This window comes from Pieris brassicae, chromosome 2 (genome assembly GCF_905147105.1).
Source record: "Pieris brassicae chromosome 2, ilPieBrab1.1, whole genome shotgun sequence".
Classification (NCBI taxonomy): domain Eukaryota; kingdom Metazoa; phylum Arthropoda; class Insecta; order Lepidoptera; family Pieridae; genus Pieris; species Pieris brassicae.
In genome coordinates this window covers 13,885,537-13,906,675 of record NC_059666.1, presented here as the reverse complement: position 1 = coordinate 13,906,675, position 21,139 = coordinate 13,885,537, and the positions used below count along the sequence as shown (strand labels likewise).

Here is a 21,139-nt window from a genome sequence, read left to right as displayed (position 1 = left end):
GGTGACGGTGTCTTCAGTTGTAAACAAGTTAGAAGTTTTTTTTAAAGTATCTTAGTATATGCAGAGTTTTCTTCTAGTTCTTAAAATATGTACCTGCGCTGTAATGTTTTTTTTTAAATTGATTTGTAACTTAAAATAAAAATTTGTAGCGATGTTAGCTTGGCTTCAGCTTGCGATTTTCATCCCTGAGGTCGTAGGTTCGATCCCCAGCAGTGCACCAATGGACTTTCTCTGTGTGCGCATTTAACATTGAAGGAAACCAGCTTATCTTTTACCCAAAAAGTCGAGGCTGATCACTATTTGCCTATTAGATTGACAAATTATCATGAAACAGATACAGAAATCTGAGGCCTTAAAACAAAGGTTGCAGTGCCACTGATATATTGTAATTATCTTTAGAGTAACTTTTATCACCTGCCAGACTATTATGAGAATTAATAATTATTTTATAGTATTTTTACAATCGATTTTGATCTGCAAACTGTTGAAAAGAGATATTTTATTCCGTACTTTAAATATAATAAATTCTATGGTACCCAAAACTAGCCTTCCAAATTGTTATAGAAAACTAGGAGTTAATGTTTTTGTTTATCCAATATATATATATCGAATAAATATTAAATCATATGACTACAATACTTTTTGCGTCATCAACTGTAAGCATAAACTTTATTAAAAGTAAAACTTTACTAAAATATTTTTTACAGACTGCAGTCATAGGATCAAGAGTAACCCTACCATGTAGAGTTGAGAACAAAGCAGGTCAACTTCAATGGACTAAAGATGACTTTGGATTAGGTCTTCATAGGGATTTGAGTGGCTACGACCGGTATAAAATGATCGGGAGTGATGAGGAAGGTATGTGTCAAATATATTACTATTGACAGCTTTGCTTCTTTAGTGTTGATTATGACAAACAAAGCAGATGCTAAGGATTCCTTGGACAGTTAAGGAAATAAATGTGTCCATACTAAAACGAACATGTAAAAAAAATCGTCTTTCGACGTTTTGTTAATAACGCAACTTGAGTTTTTTGGACATGTAACACGCCGAGATCCAGAAAGCCTAGAAAAACTCATCGTTACTGGCAGAGTGGAGAGCAACAGACCTCGAGGCCGATCTCCGAGTGTAGGAATGATTTTAAAATTATTCTTTAGGAGTTGTTTTCATATATTCTTCTATCAATTAATTTATGAATCAGAGGATTGATAGATTTCAATTAAAAACTGACGATTCACCTTCCATAAAAACTGGTAGTCATAAATAATATTGTAATCAATTCACAAGGACAAAGAAAATTGGCTGATACTCGTATACTTTAGCAGTCGTCAGCAAGAAACCCTTTGACCTTTCCTTTGTATCAAAGCTCTTATTAAAAACTCAAAAAATATATAATAGATTTTGAACAAAAAAAAATGGACAAAACTTCGATACAAATTAATGATATCCTAAAGATAACTAAATGAGCTGACACCAGTCAGCAACAAACATGCTAAGTTTCGTCACAAGTTTCGAGGTTGTAAGCTCCGTAGCAAACTTCGGACCTTTGTTAGCTAAATGCCTTTATATTAAGTTTAAGTAACGCTTGCTCTTGCCTGCTAGTTTGCCTAAATAAATTATCTATATTTGCGACACAATATACTAGTAATACATTTACAACATTTTAAGTTTATAGTGGGTACTTAAACCGGGAAAACTCGTGCCATAAGTACCCACAAGCTTCCGTTAGAAGCGTTCATAACATAAACTAGTTGAACACAACATTATATAGCCTTTTAAATTATTTTCGAATGTGAGAAGTAATAATTGTATTTGATAATAATATTTACGTGTCTAAGTAAACTGAATGTTACGAAATCATAAACATACTTGTTATGTTCAAGAGCCTAGTCGTACCTTGCCTAGGCAATATTAATTTTACATAGAAAAATGTTGCCCTACCTGGATTTGAACCAGAGATAAATCCGCCGTCGAACTTGCTAATCAAGAAATTATAGTAGTCATCCGAACAAAATAGATTAGCGTATACGTAATTATTTACTGCGTTAGACAATGAGTAACAGTATTGGGACTAAGCAAGTAATGTGAATCACTTTGATATTATGGTTTGAACCCCGGTTATGTATCAAAAATTAATTCTTTAAATAAGATGGATTTAAATAAGGAATATTTTAGTTTTATACAGTTTAGTGTATAATTTTATTAGTGCATTGGACATATTTTTAAATTAATTGTTTTTTTTAAGTTAAACGTAAAAAATTAACTCTTCCTTATATAGTTGATAAGATTACATTGTATAATATTTCAACTTAAAATAGAAATTATTTTACAGTGTAATATTAGTCTAAGCACTAAGTAGGTCTCTGGAGAAACTTAGTGAACAGGTATAATTATGACCTAGTTGCATCATGATAAAGGAATTTACATTTTACACGTAAAAGGCTAAACCAAAACAAAAACTTTTTGAATTTAAACTTGGCTTTAAAGCTGGGTTTAGCCAGTAACCTAAGGTACGGGCATACATTTTCGCCCTATATAAGTATATGCCACATAAAAAACAAATTTTCCATCTGTTATCGATCATATTTACTCTAGTTGCGGTGCCTACTATGGAATGCGATTTTTGTAAATTCCGTATTTATTTTCGTGAACGATAATTTTATACTGATTTTTTTTGAGTACTCTTAAAATTAAATGAGTAAGTTTGATTAATATTCAAATTAGATTCGGCTTCTCGCGATATAAATAACTATTGGTATATTGGGATTGGGGAAATAAATTTTAATTTAATTTTCAGGTGACTATTCACTGGACATCCGCGACGTCACATTAGACGATGATGCAAAATATCAGTGCCAAGTCAGCTCCGGGGCAAGAGGTAATGTCTAATACTTGATTTTACTAGTTTGTGTGAATTCCGAAGGGAAACATACATTAGCATATGTTTAAAAATTGTTTTAGAGGGACACAATTTCTCTACGTCTTTGTATTTATTTTCTTTAAGGCTAAGTTCAAATAAAGCTATATAATCTAGGAAAATTTATCATTATAACAGATAAATAATAAATGTATAATATAAATTATATAGGTAGTCAAAAAACACCTTCCATTTGTCGCTATTTAAAGCACATGGGTCACCTATGCAATTTTTTTAAATATTTAATTCTGCTGTAATCTAGCCTATTCATATTTATGCTGATAGTTATAGTCTCACAAAAAAGTGTTTATTTTTTAAATTTAAAGTCGGATTGTCTTATAAACATACCACTTATGTTCCCACTGTCCAGTGTTCACACTTAAGCTTCAGAGTTTTATTGCGAAACATTATTGAATTCATCATTGATCGAATCTAGGCCTGAATATACACCACCCGCGTTAACCACTACGCCGTGATAGCATTTCATACTTAACAAGCCTTACGTGATTCGGAAATACTATCAATATTAATCACACGAAACAAATAATAGGTAAGTTTCACCGTCTCCCACGCTGTGGTGTGTAATTTGGGGTGATTACGTTGTACAAACAATAAGTATTAACAAGGCGAGGATATATTTAATTGGTTCATTCCATTGGTGAACGATGGATTTTATTAATCCTAGAATTACTTTCAATGATGAATCGAAAATATTAGTAAGATGCTGCCATCAAATTATATTATACTATTATAGTTATCTAAGCAATTACATTATACACAAAAGCCAAAAACAGAACACACATGTAAACATAAACAATTAACTATTATTACAGATATACAAATGAAACAATATAGTTATTAAAATTATATATATATATATATATATATATATATATATATAATTATCTATAATCTTGCTAGACTATTTTGTAGATATTGATGTCACTTAACTTTTTAGAAAAACTCTCGTGTCCATCACGGTTAACGGAGGATTCTAATTGCGTAAGAATTGATAGAAACAAATGCAAACAAACAAACAAACAAAGTAAAATCTTTTCTCTTTATATAGGTATATTTCACAAAAAACACCAACATGTTTTTTAAGTTTTTCTTAAAGCGTAAAGACGTACTCTAACAGGCCTTATTTTAAGCACTTTTCTGCCAATCTTCCCAACTAAGATCTTTAAGGTCGTCAGTCCGCCGTGTAAGACGACAACCGCTCTTTCATTTCCCTGGTGGACCTTTCGATCTTGTGACATTGTTTGTCCACGTGTCCTTGTTCACGGAAGAGTCCCTTCCACTTCCACGATAAGTTTTGGCAATGTTATAGTGCATCAATAATATTTGATTTCGTTCTTATTTCTTGACTTCTTATCTTCAGTTCAAAACTTAGTACACTCAGTACAGCCACATATAAACAGATAACTTATAAAGAAATATATATCTAATTAAATATTTATATATATGTACAATATACGTATATCCTATATCTATTATATAGATTTATTTGTTTTAATTTTTAATTTAATTATTTTACTATTTCTTTGTAGGTTATGAAAATTGTAAATACAAATTATACGTATGTAGCAGATTCAATGATAATACGATCTATTACAAAATACAATGATTATTGTATTTAAAAGAAGCCATTTACATCAACTTACATAAATTTATCATAAAATATTTGAAAAATTTAAATTAATCCTATAATTCATTGTTTAGCTATCCAAGTTGGAAGTTCGCGTTTAATAACTTTGCAAGTATTTTTCAATTTTCTCCGGTTTATACAATTTTCACTTTTAAATGGAGAATGATTTATTTATTTAAGTTCAACGGATTATTGCTTTTAACCATATTTGTTATATTAATGTTTACTCAAAATTTTCAAGTTTTAAAGCATTTGTCTGAATATAACCAGGTTTTAATTTAAAACAAATGGTGTAACTTACATTATTTGTTTTTTTTTTTCAATTTATTCACCAGAAACGTATAGATCTGTATGTATCTACGAATAGATGAACTCCCTATTTGCGTTTTTCAAACGCTATGTGCACGGGTGCCTTTGGAACTTTAACTCCTTTATCAGATACAAAATTTCCCAGGATCTTATCCTGGTTACCTCATGATTCAGCGAATTGTTCGTAACAGTATATTTTCCGGGTAGCTAAAGGGTAAAACATAACACGCCGTCGACTTTTTTGGGTCTAAGGCAAGTGGGTTTCTTTACGATGTTTTCCTTCACCTTTCGAGCGATTGCTTAATGCGCAGAAAGAAAGAAAGTCCATTGGTGCACAGCCGGGGATCAAACCTACGACCTCAGGGATGAAAGTCGCACGCTGAAGCCACTAGGCCAACACTGCTCTTTGATTTTAGTAATAGCATGTAAAAAAGGACAAATTAAGAACTCCATCCTACATATTATATATGAAGCACACATTTACAAGTATTGTAAAGTACAATTGCCGTCTTAATAAGTGAAAACTACAAACTCTGTAATTTTATGTTTGAAATAAAAATGTCGACATTTTCCCCTGTTGGGAGCAGAAATCACGTCATAAGTTTAAAAAGGAAAGCAAATGTAAGAACATAAACGCATTTTATCCGCATCTGATGCTTTACTTAGGAAAATTGTGCATTTGTTTCCAAGTTTTCTTGAGTATTTTTTATTGTTTCATACTATCTTCAGTCGTAATAGCTACAACCGTAAAAGCTTTTTTGTTTGGCTTAAATTACTTCTTGGTATATGATTTAAATCGTACTTCTGACTTGGACTTTAAAATTTCCAACGAATTCTTCTTTATTCAAGTGATTGATGTTATCCAAATGTAATTTTGCAAAACAGAATAATACAACTGTTTATTTATTTACACTTCGTTACCATATAAAAAAATGATACATATAAAAAAAGGTTACATAAGTTATAAGCAACGGGCGGCCTTATTGCTAACAAGCGATTACTTCCAGGCAACCCTAGTATGGAATAATAAAAAGGAAACACCTACAGAGGGTAAAGTACGAAAAGTGCATAATAATAAACAATACATTTCAAAATAACATATAACACTATTTCTACAATAAAGTTAAATCTAATGAAAAAAATGAACAATAATATTTATAAACAAAAATGTAAAAGCTAATCCAAGGATTAATCGAGTCAAAATGTAAATATATAAATTGCTAATTATATGAGTTTATAATTACGAGGCAGATGATAATGATAAAATGAAGATTTTTAAATAAATTTGAGCTCGTCTGATATCAATAGCTAAGGAATTCCATGTTTCTCGTGAAAAAAGCCGTCATTAAAAAGCTGACTTATTTTAAATTTTATACCATGTATCAGACGTATTATACTGTTATTTTATTGACTCACCATCAACCCAAATTCGCAATAGTACCCGTGACAGTATCATAACCACCTACGAATCTTGGCAATAGTCCAAATTTATCACGGAGGAGGACTTTGTTTTTATGATATGTAGTGATTTGTTCTTGTTAATTTGTGTGTACGTTGTTATGAATATAAGATTATATGTATGTATGATTAAGCGAGGTATATGCAGATGAAATCGGGTTTATATCAACGTAGAAATAAATTTTAATTTAATTACTTTCTCACTTTGAAAGCATTTGTAAGCTAGCTTTATAACTCTTTTGTCACTTCACAAAGAGATTTGACAATTTTATTAGCCGGAATTACAGAGAAATTAACATCCCGTAGTTCGAGTTCCTTCAATGTCAACGTTCTATTCATATGCAAAGGATCATGAAATTAATTTACATGGCCCTTTGTACATAACCTTTTGATAAATTTGCTCCAAATATCTGCTGGAATTTCCTTTAACAGCAGGGCTGTCGATTTGAATTTAAATTACGTATATGTACTTTTATCGCTGGGATAAAATTTTACTAATGGAAAATATTCGGTATATGTCTTTGAGGAATGAGATGATTATGTGATCAGTGAGAGACATCGGTGTAAATAATTTGATATAACGTTTGAAGCTAAGTGATATGTTATCGCCCAGCACCTATCCAGCGATACCTCGCCTATTAAGCGTACACGTAAACCAAAGATAATTTAGTTCGTGTGTAGTAAACGGTATTTCTTATCACTTACTTTTATTGCCACCATTATTATTACTACGCGAAAAGATTACGCAAAAAGCAGAAACAAAATTATACGCAATTAAAAAACAATGATTAACGGCCCATGTATAGAGAACATATAAAAAGACAAAAGAAGACATGAAATTATTACTATTTATTTATATTATTTTCTATCATTAAAGTAAAACTAATTTGATAGAAAATATCATAATAAATTAAATAAAGCAAATATTTTGTTTTATAAGTAAATGTACTTACTTGTTTTCTGTAACATATATATTGCTATGTAATCTGTTTTGGCTTTCTGTATTGACTAAGTGTTTTGTTTTATAATGTGTATGTTAGCTGTAAGATTACTACTATAGATAAATAAAATAAAACGAAATAAACATTTTCATAACTTTTAACAGACTCTTTATGATGTCAAATAAAAAAATATTTTACACGAACAAAATTCTACTATTTACCACAAACTCTGTTGTGTGTTTTATTAAAGTGTTCTCACAATTGCATTTTCCAATTATCTCGGGCTCTCGAAGCAGTTGACAACCCTATTTATCAACGAAGCTGCCTCATGGCCCATTCGGCTTTGTTCTAAGATTTACATTTAACTCTGTATTGAGATAATCGACTGCTCCTTTTCGTTTGAGCCTTATCTTAAAAGGATTTAACCCAAGTCGTATTAAATTATAGGAATTAATATAAAATGTTTACGTTTATTCTAATGTTGCGAAGACTTGTTTTAATGAGTAGAAATCTGTGAATTTGTAATGTAATATCTTTCTCTCATTTACCTCGGAGAGTGTTCAGAGGAGTTCGGATTAATACCGGCTACAGAGCTTCATCATCGGACGTCGAGGCAGAATACAAAATTCCACCCATAACACCACGACATTCGTCGTTCGATAACTGAGCGTTTATTAAGGCAGTTTTTGCCTTGCACCATCGCTATGTGGAAACAACTAGATACCTACTGAAGTATTTCCGAACCAATTCGACCTAGCGTCCTTCAAGAAACGTGCGTACCAATTCTTAAAAGCCCGCACCTCACTCGCGAGTCGGTTGTTCGGTGTTCTATATTAAAAAAAAACAAAATTCTACATTATGATACTAAAAGTTATACAGTTCAATTCTAAAAACTCCAAGGCTTTTATTATTACTAAGAAATATTCACAATGCAAATTCTTGTACCTATAGACAGAAATGAATATTTCTTAGTAATTATAAAAGCGTTGGAGTTTTTAGAATTGAGCTGTATAACCTATAGTATCATAATGTAGAATTGAGAATCATCTATATTTAATACGCGTACTAAAGCTTTATTCACAAGTTGAACCTGATATTTTTAAATGTATGGTAGGTAAGAGTTAAGAAACTGAAATCAAATTTTTACTAAAAAGTTATACTCGTAATTAATCAGAATATTTTTAGCCGCTGCTGACGTATTTTGATTCTAAATGCGGAGACTTTTTCGGTAGCTTTCGTTTTTACTCCTTTAAATGTAGCTAATCAGTAAATAACACAATCTATTTCTGTATTGTAAGTGAATAAATAAAAAGTATGTTTCACTGAACTATCAGAATAATAAGCTAAGAGGTCTGAAATGAGACTAATTGGATGTTCCGGACACGGCTCATAGTGCTATTCACGTAACGAAATTGCTTTATAATCGAAACTAATATTAACATAGTCGATTTCGTAACTTTCGAATAACAACGTTTATGACAAACATCAACCATCGGGGTTGTTCTAAAAAGAGCGTACCAGTTCGTAAAAGGCCGGCAACTCACTTGCGATCCTTTTGGCGGTAGTATCACTTAAAATCAGCCTCCGTTTATCCCCTGTTACATAAAAAAATGCGTGCGTGTACTAGTGTACACACATAAGAAGTGAATCTTCCGTATGACCTTATTTTTCGAAAAATGATCTATTTTATGCAACTTTACAGATTGGTTAAATAAAGTTAAATTAGATAAAGTTTAATAAAAGGCTTTTATTATCATAGACATGAATACAAATAATACAATTATTTCAAGTGTACAATTTCGTATAAAAGTTATGAGTAAAAATAAATATTTGATGTTAGTATAAAGTGTTGTAGTAAATACTTTATTATATGATCTTGTGTAGTTAATTATCATGGCTATTATTAAATAGGTAATATATAGATTGTTTTGACATAAATTCATGTAAAGACTATTTATAGATAAAGACTAATTAAGTTAATTTGACAAGCAAACTATAGATTTATACTCGTACTACGATTTGGTGTTAAGTATCGTTAATTAATTATTATAATTAATATGGTGAAATTGCTTAAACACTCGAGTATTACACGAATAGCTCTTCCAGTAATTCTGAAGCTTATGTAATAGAAATGATACTGCAGTACTATTGCAGAAATCACACAGAATTATCTGAAGTGTTGAGGACTTTAAAAAGGCTGATAATATGGTTATCATTATATTATTCGTCATTATATCACGTGCGTTACCATAAATCAATTAGTAATAGTTCCTTGGTTCATATAATATATTTCCTTAGTATTCTGTGTTAATACAAATATTTAATAAGAGATTAATAAATGAAAGTGTTTCACCAATTTTCTTTACATCAAAGACTGCGTCTTTGCCCCTATCGATAAAAGCATTTCCTTTAGAACTGGCCGTATTCCAACTGATGATATACCAACTCAATTAAATTGATAAACCGCAATTATTCAATGTATCCTTCACATTAATTACCAGAAGCTAATTAAATCACTTTGAAAGCTTATATGCGAATTGACTAGTGGCGCTACTATCTGGTCGTTAATATCTACAAATATTTTATACATACCCGGCGAACGTACGGGTTCGCACGGGTATGTATAACACTCAATAAACGTCGTGTAACATATTAGTTGAACTTAATGTATGGTTTTATTAAAATAATACAATTAATACAAAATAATTCAATAACGTTACAGTGTGACTTGATTTTCCTAATCCTTTTAATTAGTAATATTATTCTACCTTTTTCAAATTGTTAAATACGCTAATCGAATTGTGGATATATCATGTCTATTCCAAACCTTTATTGAAGCACATTCATTACTTTGATGGAAGAGCTTAACGTATTGACAAGATGAACATTTGATCGTTCTCGTTCTCGATTTGTAAGTGTTAGAACTAACCTGACTTTGTTTTATAATAACATGATTATTATTAATACGCAAGCAAGTGTTTAGATTTATGTACGGCTTAAACATGGATCTGTATGAAAAAATTGTTACATATAAAGAAACCTCCATTGATGCACAGGCTTGGTTAACGAGGATTGTATTGTATGGAATATTAAAAATTATGTTATTGTATATGTATTTATGATTTTACACATTTATATGTTTTAGTATTGGAGACGTTGTTCAGGAGATAAAGCTTTTATTACTTCAACCCACTATATTATAATATATAATACACATACTGTTTTGCATTCGCCAATTAGCAATTTAGCCTTAACCAGCATAAAATACACAAAAATGTCACTTGTTTGTTTAGCAATTTGCTAGATAAATGAAAAGAAGATTACCAGCCAATCCTCAAAGGGGTACAAAATAAAGATAAAAGATTTACATAAAACTAATGGAAGTTTTTATCAAGCGAAACTACAATGGACAAACTGGCTTGCGGGAAAATTGTGCAACTTTGCACTATTTAACTTGTAAAGTTTATAGTTTGTTATAGAAACTATGCGAAGAGTATCTCATTGTCTTTTGGTACCATTAAAGAGTGATCTGCGTGGTCCGCTCGCTTTGAGGTTTGCGCCTTCCAATTGTAAACTTCCGTATATGCAGACTTTCCACGATTTATTCGTTTGGGTTAAATGTTTATCTCTTTAGTTCCTACTTTAATTGCGATTTAATGTTTCTTAGATAACTGATCTAAAATACTCTTACCTGTAAGGAATACATATTTATCAAACTGATGGTCGATATGTTATGTACAGGAAATATATTCACGTGCTTGTGTATAAGTAGTATTTAACTAAGATTTAAAGAACACAAAAAGCAACTATCAATGCCAACTGTCAAATGTCAAAATAAAAATGTCAGACAAAAGAAAAAATATTCGTTAACGATATAATATTGTCTCTCTCGTCGACGATATAATCATTGACATCAACAAAACATCAATTTTTTTTAAGGAAAATTATGTTTGATCCTCAAAAATATAGCCTTCGATGATGTATATAAATGATACAAGTAACGAGGTATCATTCCATACTAAACTCAAATAAAAACTCTTTGTGCAGGTGAGCCAGCAATTAGGTCGCGTTACGCCCGCCTAACCGTAATAGTGCCGCCGGAACCACCCAAAATACTTCAAGGAAATTTCCACTCTACAACCGAAGACAAACTGATCATATTGGAGTGCATATCCGTGGGTGGGAAACCTCCAGCTGAGGTAAATATAATAGATAATAGAACTTGTGGCTTATAGAATAAAGATGGTTTTTCGATGAAGTTATAAAGCTGATTGTGTGAACACACAAATTATGGACGTTCGATTGAAAATGGATTATTTCACTCGTCCTACAATATCATTAATGTGAATATGTCCAACAAATTTTCAAGAAATTGCTAGAGGTGAAAAGTTATAAGTATTTTCAAATTATAATGACTATTTATAGTATTGTCTCAACATAGCTTTTACACATTAAGAAAACACTTTTTAAACGGATTGAAGCTATGTGTAATTATTATGAACTTATAATTGTTTACCTAATTTTAAATTTTTCCGACGTTTCGCGTGCTTTACAGCGTGCGTGGTCACTGTGACCTTCTAATAATAATATATAGCTCCAATCCGTTTAAAAAGTATTTTCTTAGTGACTATTTATTTCACTGATTTCCAAACTTGTATCTACTATGCCCCACTATAATTCTTATGTTAATATTAAAAATCTAAATGTTCACTTAAAAAATTAGGTAGGTTTTAGGAAAAATATGTATTGATAACAAAACAAGGTAAGTAAATTTTCAAAACATATATTTAAAAACTGAATTAGAATTAAAATTCCAAATAATTTTAGTAAATTTTACAATAGAACTTAACAATCAAATTGATCCAACGTGGGGCCCACGCCCTTACTTCAACACTTATTGAATTAAAAGATCAGCAAATGATTATATGTTGTTTCTAAAAAATCTAAGCGTATGTTAAGGCACTTTTATATGTTTATTTGGTAATTTGTGTTTGTTAGTATATTTTTCAAAAATACAATTCGTATTTCTTACCCCAATCGGACATACAAACCCTTAATTATAACTTTTATAAGTCGGAACTAAACAGTTTTTATTAAAATAATGGTGTGTATTTGAAATTGTATGTTAAATTACTGATCATTTGCATTAGAAAGTTAGAAAAATACAAATTCATCCAGTGTTGTCATTTACAACTAATTAAAGTTTCTGAATTTTAAGCGCGTTCAAAATGACATGCAAATAACTGTTCTGTTTCGGAATAATTTTGCTTATATTTCAAAATTGAAATATGCTTTTAATATTCAAAAAATTTAATTTGCGCTGATATTTTGATAAACATAATATTAAATGGTTAAACATTTCTAGAACCCTGAACTAAGCTGGAATTTAAATAAAATGTGTGTTTAACCAAAACTATTTGCGTGTGATGAACAAATGAAAATTATAAACTCACCCTCTCGTTCTTCTTAGAGGTTATCAAGTTTTTGTGTATGCTGTCTGTGGACAATTCTGGAGGAGCGAGATGAGATATTATTCGTAATGATGTACTGAAAAAAATTTACGAATACAAATAAATGTTTAATCCTTTTTTTAGTGAATTTAGAAGTCGGTAATTTCAAAATGCATGTTAATTAGTTACATAAACTCCATTGCATTACAATAACATAAATTTATCTCGTGAAAATTTTACGTTTTATAATATATGTATACAATCTATACAATTTTCATGAAAAAAGCGTAAATTACTAAGATACAAATTTCTTGGCGTAATGACGCTTTGTGTACAAACTTAATTGACGATAGGGACTATATTCTTTCGTATAGAGTCATTTATTGAAATTCCTCTATGTGATCATACCCATATTATCAAAGTAGTGCAGTATATGACTTCGGGATTAAGAGGGGAATTCACGGTCTTTCGAGTGTGTCCATCATTAAAAATCAGTTAAGTTGTTGCCCTTTTCCTCTTGTCCTATTTAAACAGCATGCCTATATATTCCTATATTTAGCTGCATCGCCCGGTATTATAATAACTTAGGCAAAATCAAGATCAAACTCATCAATATTCATTGAAACCTCATCTTTAAATATTAGCAGCGATTTTGGAATCAAGCTGATAAAACAACAAAATATGCTGATCATGCATGCTTGAAATTAGGAACTTAATTTTAAGTTCTTGAAATATCGATTTTTGCCTAATTTAAATAATTTTAAAATTATACAAAAGTTAAGCCAGTCTAATTTGAACGTTAATTCAACAGTTGCACTTGCGAGCCTTTAACAATGTGAGTGTCCTATTAATTAACATCAGATGAACTATTTGCCCGTTTGTTCCTGTTACATAAATGTATATAAATATAATCAAATTACGTGTCTGAGCATCGTCTGATCGCGACCTCTTCAACAATAATCATTATTTTATTACATAAAAAGCCACAGACTTTATAATATATTTTCATACTCAAATAGTTGCTATACCGACTAACATTGACATACTAACATGAACTTAATTGTTTGTGACCAAAGATAAAATTACCCATAGGACAACTTGACAAAACTGAACTCATTTGTGAGAATTAATATTGTGCCAAAAGGGAATAACAATGCTAAGAGATATGAAATTAATACTGACCCTTTTTCAATACAACAGTTATTCTTTTAATATAGTATATTTGTTTATTAACACTTCGTTGCAGAAATACAATACAATTGACATAATTAAATGAGGGCAACTGGCGGCGTTCTTGTATTCTTATATACATACAAGGTCTCGAAAAGACGTAAAATAAAGGAAACATAGGTTTTTTAGTTGAGCTTTTCAAGCTCCATAATTTTAACTAGATAACTTCGAAACTTTTAACTAGCCAATTGCGTATGTTAATATCGTCGATTTAAGGTTATATTCTTTAAGTATTACTACGTATTAATTGCATAAAAATCACGCCCGCTTAAATGGCATACTTCCGAACCAATTTGACTTAGGGTCCTTCCAGAAAAGAGTCTTCCGGCAATGTGAGTGTCCATGCAGTATAATTTAATATCAGATGAGCCTCTTGCCCGTGTTCCCTATGTTATGCATAAAAGTTGTCCTTTATGTATACAAAAAACCAAATTGTGAAAATATAAACCACTCTGGAATCCAGTTGTATACACAAAAAAATAACATCAAAATCGATCTAGCCGTTCAGGGTAATTTTAATTGTATTTACACGCACATATTTATATTTACAGTCAAAATCTATTATCACGACATCGAAGGGACTCCTCATACTTGGTCGTAACCGCCGATGACGTTGTTATTAAGTACGTTATACTTTAACCCGCCGGGACCTTTGAGTTTGGTCAATTAAACCGGTGTGTTGTTCTAAACGATGTCGTCGTAAACTGTTTTGACTCTATAAAGATTTTCTATATTTTCTTTTTTTTAAATTTATATTTCCAACTACTAACTTAGAATCAAGAAATAGCGTACATTGGTTTGCAACGCTTGCCAGTGTTCTGGAATTGACGTATATTAAAATGTATGTGACGAATAAAAAAATATGAAATCCTTAAAGCACTTAACACCATTTGTCATTTATAGAAGCTTGTCATGGCGAATTCTGCAATCCCAAAGCAATCATTAATATTTCCTTTCAGATAACTTGGGTGGACAGCAATGCCGGCGTTTTGACGCAGGGTGTCACTTACACCGTAGAACCGTTGCCTGATGGACAGAGATTTACTGCCAGGTGAGTAGATCGTTGAGAACCCTACCTATATCAGTGTCAGGCATTTCTGTTAATTGAGCTTCATCTTTGAAATATTATACAGCTGTTAAGAATTTCAAATGTTGTAGTTGGAGGCATATTTTTATGTCAAATACTAATACTGACTGCATTTTATAACCTATCTAACGTATGTCTAGTATTTACGTATTATATTGACATGGATTTTGATACTAAAAAAACTCCAGTCTATAATGTGGGAGTTCTAAGGTCCTCGTCTTGCGCGCTGTCAAAATATAAACTTCATATAGACAATATTATTTGACAGTTCTTGAAACTAGATTTTAGTTTGATTGACTTTCTAGAATACTCCACGGATTAATTTAGTTTAGTTTTGAGATTTTGACATGTGACAATATATGACATAATAAATAACAGAATTGTTCATAGTATTGTATTGTATTTAAATTTAAGTAAATAATTATAGTTTATACATAGCTTCAATCCGTTTAAAAAAATTTCTTAACCGAATTGTTTTTAATAATATTTATTTGCATTCCTAATAGATTGTTTTATTTATATTATGTAATGATTATAAATAAAAAAATAATTCATACAACTTTCAAGGCAAATAAAGAATATATTTATTTTTGAAACATCAATCAGAACACGGACGTTAAAAGTTCTAATTATTTATGACCCAAATAAGTCTCACTTTATTTTATTCCAAGAAATCTACGTTTGTTTGTTCACTTGAAATTATAGTGTGTCTACTGATCTACATAGGCATCACTGTTAATTACAGGTTGTACACCCACAATTATAGTTTTCGAAAAGTCTAACAATAAAATGGGGTTTCATTACTTAGATTAGAGCTTTTTAACTTAATTAATGCCAGACACGAACGAAAGAGTTATAAAAAAATCAAAATACAATTTATTCATAAACGTAACGTCAGGTTCCATTTATGACTGTCAGTAAAATACAATTAGCTAGTTCTCAAATCAAGTGTAGAAAGGACATGGAGAAAAGCAATAAGGAGTTCGCTTTTAATCGTTAATTTTTTTGTTCCACATGAATCTAAAAACAGTATTAATTATAGTATGCTATACCTCAAGGATATGTGTATCCCAGACAGTCTTAATGTTCTTAATTATCTAATGTATCTAGTTGGAAAGGTTAGGTTGTGAGATGTATATAAGCAAAACGGTAAAATGAAAAGAGACTTTTATCGGAATTTGTTTATAATATAACTTTAATAGAAACCTATATAGGGTCCTTCAAAAAAAGAAGCGTTCCAATTCTTAAAGGGCCGGCAACACACTCGCGAGCCCTCTGGAATTTATAGTGTCCATGGTTGGCAGTATCAACAGTCGTAGTCAGCGAGTGGCAACATAGAACATGATAATATATTTTTTATGATTAACAGGTCGGTGATAAAACTGTTACCAAAAGAGGAGCACCATAACCAATCGTTCACATGTCAGGCGCAAAACACGGCCGATAGAGCATACAGAGCAGCAAATATTCTGATTGAGGTGAGTGAAATCACCATGCAAGGAGCGCAAAACACACTTGTAAATTTATTGCAATTGCCTTTATTCACAAAACAATTGAATTAACATTGAACAAATTAATTCCTAAAAAGGATGAGCAAATCACAAACAGATTTTATGCATGATTTTATATGAAATGAATCATTCAGAAACAACCACGTTTTAGCTAAATTAAGCTGTTACCATAACTAGAACTCCATATATAAATTAAGATTAATCATTTAATTTGAAATGAATCAAACATGAGTTAAAACGCGGGAATTAGTGGTATACACAAATTTATAACGTTTTTCGGGTTAATCTTATAAATAAAACTATATATATATATATATACATATAGCATTTATAAAAGGAACCACAATTAAGCTATCTAGCACAACACAGTAACTAAAATAGTAAATAAACTAAATCTTATAATTAACTTAAATAAATGAAGGTGGGCGCCAGGAAGATTTTGATTTGTCCTACCTATTTTTATACCAAAGTCAAACATCATTTATTCATATAGTTAAACTTATGAACGTCAAAAAAAGAAATATACATTAAATGCTTCTAATTTTACAATTACTGCTAGTTCTCAAATCAAGGGCGTAGAATGGAAGAGAAGAACTGGCAATAAACTCTCCGCCACTCTTTTTAATTGCCAAGTTTTTTTATTTTACACTGGTAAGGACCTGAACCATTACATCATGTTCCACATGACATCTTAAGTAATAAATAATAATAAAATAAATTAAAAACAAAATTCAAATTGCTTCATAACAAAATAAAATTAAACCCTAAATAATAATTAAAGAATACATTCCCAAAGTTATAACAAAAGTCCAAAATTTCATATAACGCAACGAACAAATTTATAACTCACCATCCGTGTTTGTCGTTTTGTCCCTACACTCAACCGTAATAAACGTAATTTTTAATTTTCTTTAAAAAATCAACAAAATTAAATATTATTATATTTCCTAAAGTTCATATATATATACGTTACTGAATAACTCCAGCGAATTATTTCATTAATATTAAAAAAAAACAAGTGGGTGCAGTTTTTGGTACTGACTTGGGGCTAAAATTGCATGCAAGATAAGATCTTTTTTATACCACTCATAATATCTCAAAACTATGTAAAATCTAATAATTTAATTTAATCACAATCGGAAAGGCTTCTAACAAACGAAATTTTAATTTTTATAAAATAAAATATGATTTTTTATTATGTGTACTAGCCAGTGTTCGTTCACATAATGTTGAGGTCAAATCAATCTTTACTAAACAGTACAACATGGGTTCATTCAAGCCGAGACATTGGGGTTGAAAGCACGCGTTCAAATAGGTATATAAATCATTGCGATTGTATTAATATTAATGCATCAAAAAGTTCGTGAATTGGGCCTTCCAGGGCTTACAAAAACAAGCGGTTGCGAGAAGCTGGGAATACTAAAGTAGGACAGCAGAGCTCAGCATTTCTCTATAAAATTGGAGTCGGTTACGGTGACGCCGCTTTTAATGCGTAACCTAAATATGCGCTTTGTTTCTTGAAAATGTTTAAATGGGAGTTGAAATTAAATCTTCATTTATACACGAATTCGAAAAGATACTTCACTCAGTTTATGTCTAGACAGACGTGTCGTGTCTAGTGATTAAGTTACTTTATACAAGTTACGTCTATCTTAATAAATAAGAGTGTTTTTGACGTAATGGTTTTAGGGTGTAACTCATCGCCGAGGTCGCAGGTTCAGTTCCCAGCTCTGCAATTGACTTTCTGTCTGTGTGTGCATTTAACACTCGCTCGTTATGGTAAAGAAAAATATCGTGAGAAACGGGAATGACCTTAACACAAAATGTCGATGGCGTGTGTCAGGTACCGAAGGCTGATCTTGCTACTTGCCTAGAAAATACGAATTATAACGAAGCATATACAAGAATCTAAGACCTAAACGGTAAAAGGTTGTAGCGCCAATATTTTATGTGCACTAATGGAATTTTGTTATGCACAATTCACTTGTCTGTACGGTGAAGGAAAACATCGCAAGGAAATCGGAGCGTCTTGTGCCTAATCCGCGATGTGTTAGACGTAGAAGGCTGATAAAGAACATCATAACAAAAAAAACAGACGAAGGTAGCCGAGTCTAGAGCCATAATCATTTTATTTTCTAGACGAAGTAATTTTTAATATAGAAATATCGACGGTCCGCCATCCAGATAGTTCTTTCAAAGAAAGTTTTAGAGTCGATAATTAGAGCCTAAAAGCCAGAAATTCTCGTAGCAATAACAATTTTATGATTCAAAATCTTTAAAAATATTATCAGTATTGATAATTAAACCCAGATTATACCGAATAATTTAATCTTATTGTAAATTATCAAACAAAAGCTTTCCTTTTTGATCAAAAGCAAATCTGTAAATTAAGTTCAGACCTATTTGTACGTAAACAAAACAATTAGATACGCCAAGTTCGGCTTACGGCCAAAGTAAACGAAGTCAAGAAACTACTAAATAGCCCTATCAAATTGTTGGAAACAGTTGAATTGTCTCATAGAACGAATTTGGTGAATACTCAAAGAAAGGAAGGCATTGCAAATAGGAACTCACAGTAATACATATGAAACAATCTGCGTCGCTATTGTAATTTTCTTATGGGAAGTATTTAACAAATGCCATGTACCTAAAACCATGTTGATCTACATAAAGCTTTTTTACTTTTATGAATGAATTATTCTCATCAGACATGTTAAAACGACGATAATGATACTTATAACAATATGTTATATAATAGAAAGTTGTGTGAATATGACATAAGAATTTGATAAGGCCCAGCGCTAACCAGATCCAAGCAACTTCCTCACAACCGAGTAGCACGTAATTTCGCAGTACACAACTCACGAGTAGACTGTTTGTATTCAAGAAGTCGCATGGTCGCCAATATACATTGTAAATATGTAGGAATAAAGAAAAAAATAACAACAAATAATTAAAACGACAAGGTTTCTAAAATTACAATCACCATGATGCAGGTGATTTTGCGCTATGGATACTCATTTTAACCATATTCCACGATAGCTTAAACGATTTTTTTGCATAGTTAGTGTTGACGTGAGGAACATGAAACAAATTATCCGATCCTCTGCGTGCTGTACGTCAAAAGAAGTTCAGAATTCTTTGGTACCATATGGAAGAAAGACGGATCGTCACTTGTAGTTATCTGAAAAATAAATAATGACATACTACCAAAAACACTTTCATCGCTTCAGGCTTGGAGTTTTCTGATCTCCGAAAGCTCCAAAAATGCCCAAGTTCTCTAAAATTTTATAAACTCATCCTTAGCCAAATTGTGGCCTTATATAAAACTAATTTATTAAAACATTTCATTAAAACTACAAGCAAATTCATTGTTTTGCTGTTTATTTATTCCCGCAGCGTGTTTTCGGACCTTTTTCGATTTTCAGATATTCAGAACACAACGCTTACTTTATTTAGTTGGGAAGTCGAAGGGAAGCGAAAATTTCTCTTTTCTAACAAATGTTTTTGCCTAACAAAGCTGTTGGCTATTGGGAAGTTGAAAAACTACAATAAATTCGGGTATATATCAAAAATTCAACTAGTTAAAACTCAACAAATAAATCTAGTCTTTTAAGTCTGACAATTCTCTACATGGTGGTTAACGTAATGAAAACTGAATTTTTGTATTACAGTGGCGCTCCATGGTAGTAATTGGAACTAAAGTACGACATAGAACGAAAATTTATGCGTTTGAAGTGTCAAAACCATTCTGCTATCGTTCTTACTTACAAAGTCGTATAAAAAATAAAATATATAATTTAGTGGCGCTACAACCTCTTTAGATCTGGGCCTCAGATTTCTGAATCCGTTTCACGATAGTTTGTCAGTCTAATGATCAGCCTCCTGTGCCTGATACACGCTATCGAGGTCTATGGTAAGCCGGTTTCCTCACGATATTTTCCTTCACCGTTCGAGTGAATGTTAACACACATAATAGGAAAGTCGATTGGTGCATAGCTGGGGATCGAACCTACAACCTCAGGGATGAGAATCGCACGCTGAAGCGACTAGGTCAACTCGGTTATATATTTAAATCAAGTTGTATACTTTAAGAAGTTTACTTCATAGATTTTGCATATATGAAATAAAACCAAGTCAAAAGTCGAAAAACTTCGTTAAAATTCGAGGAAAGGTATTGCTACATGAACTACATCATTTCAGTGATAAATGCTAAAATAGCATAACGCGCTAGGTGAAAATAGCATTTTAACTAAGTTGCTAAACGAAATCGTTTCGTTATACAAACGCAAGCGGAACCTCTAATTGGATATAAGCCTTTGATTTACGATTCTGGACTCATAGAGTATTAATGAAGTTTTCGGCTTGGTCCCACAGTCTATGAACTTGTATTGAAACTATTGAGCTTGAATTTATACCAAGTAATTACACTAAAATTAAACTTTTAGGTCATATAAGCATCAAGAGTTAATCTCTTTAAAATACTTGCATCTTTCATTAACACAGAGTAGACTCCAGTTTATAAACTACAGCGGTTAGTAATTTGGAATTTAGGTGGTTTATATATTTTGGGATCGACTAGGGATAT

The 21,139-nt window shown here is 31.3% G+C and overlaps 1 protein-coding gene across 2 annotated transcripts in view; it reads left to right on the top strand.

Annotated features, from left to right (window-relative positions):
- LOC123720751 (irregular chiasm C-roughest protein-like) overlaps nucleotides 1-21,139 on the top strand; it is a 78,187-nt gene that overhangs the window by 37,094 nt on the left and 19,954 nt on the right. For both annotated transcript variants that reach the window (XM_045677498.1, XM_045677499.1), the window contains exons 3-7: nucleotides 708-858; nucleotides 2,798-2,878; nucleotides 11,321-11,472; nucleotides 14,913-15,004; nucleotides 16,410-16,518. In XM_045677498.1, the coding sequence (XP_045533454.1) occupies nucleotides 708-858; nucleotides 2,798-2,878; nucleotides 11,321-11,472; nucleotides 14,913-15,004; nucleotides 16,410-16,518 (585 nt within the window). The remainder of the gene's footprint in view (nucleotides 1-707; nucleotides 859-2,797; nucleotides 2,879-11,320; nucleotides 11,473-14,912; nucleotides 15,005-16,409; nucleotides 16,519-21,139) is intronic.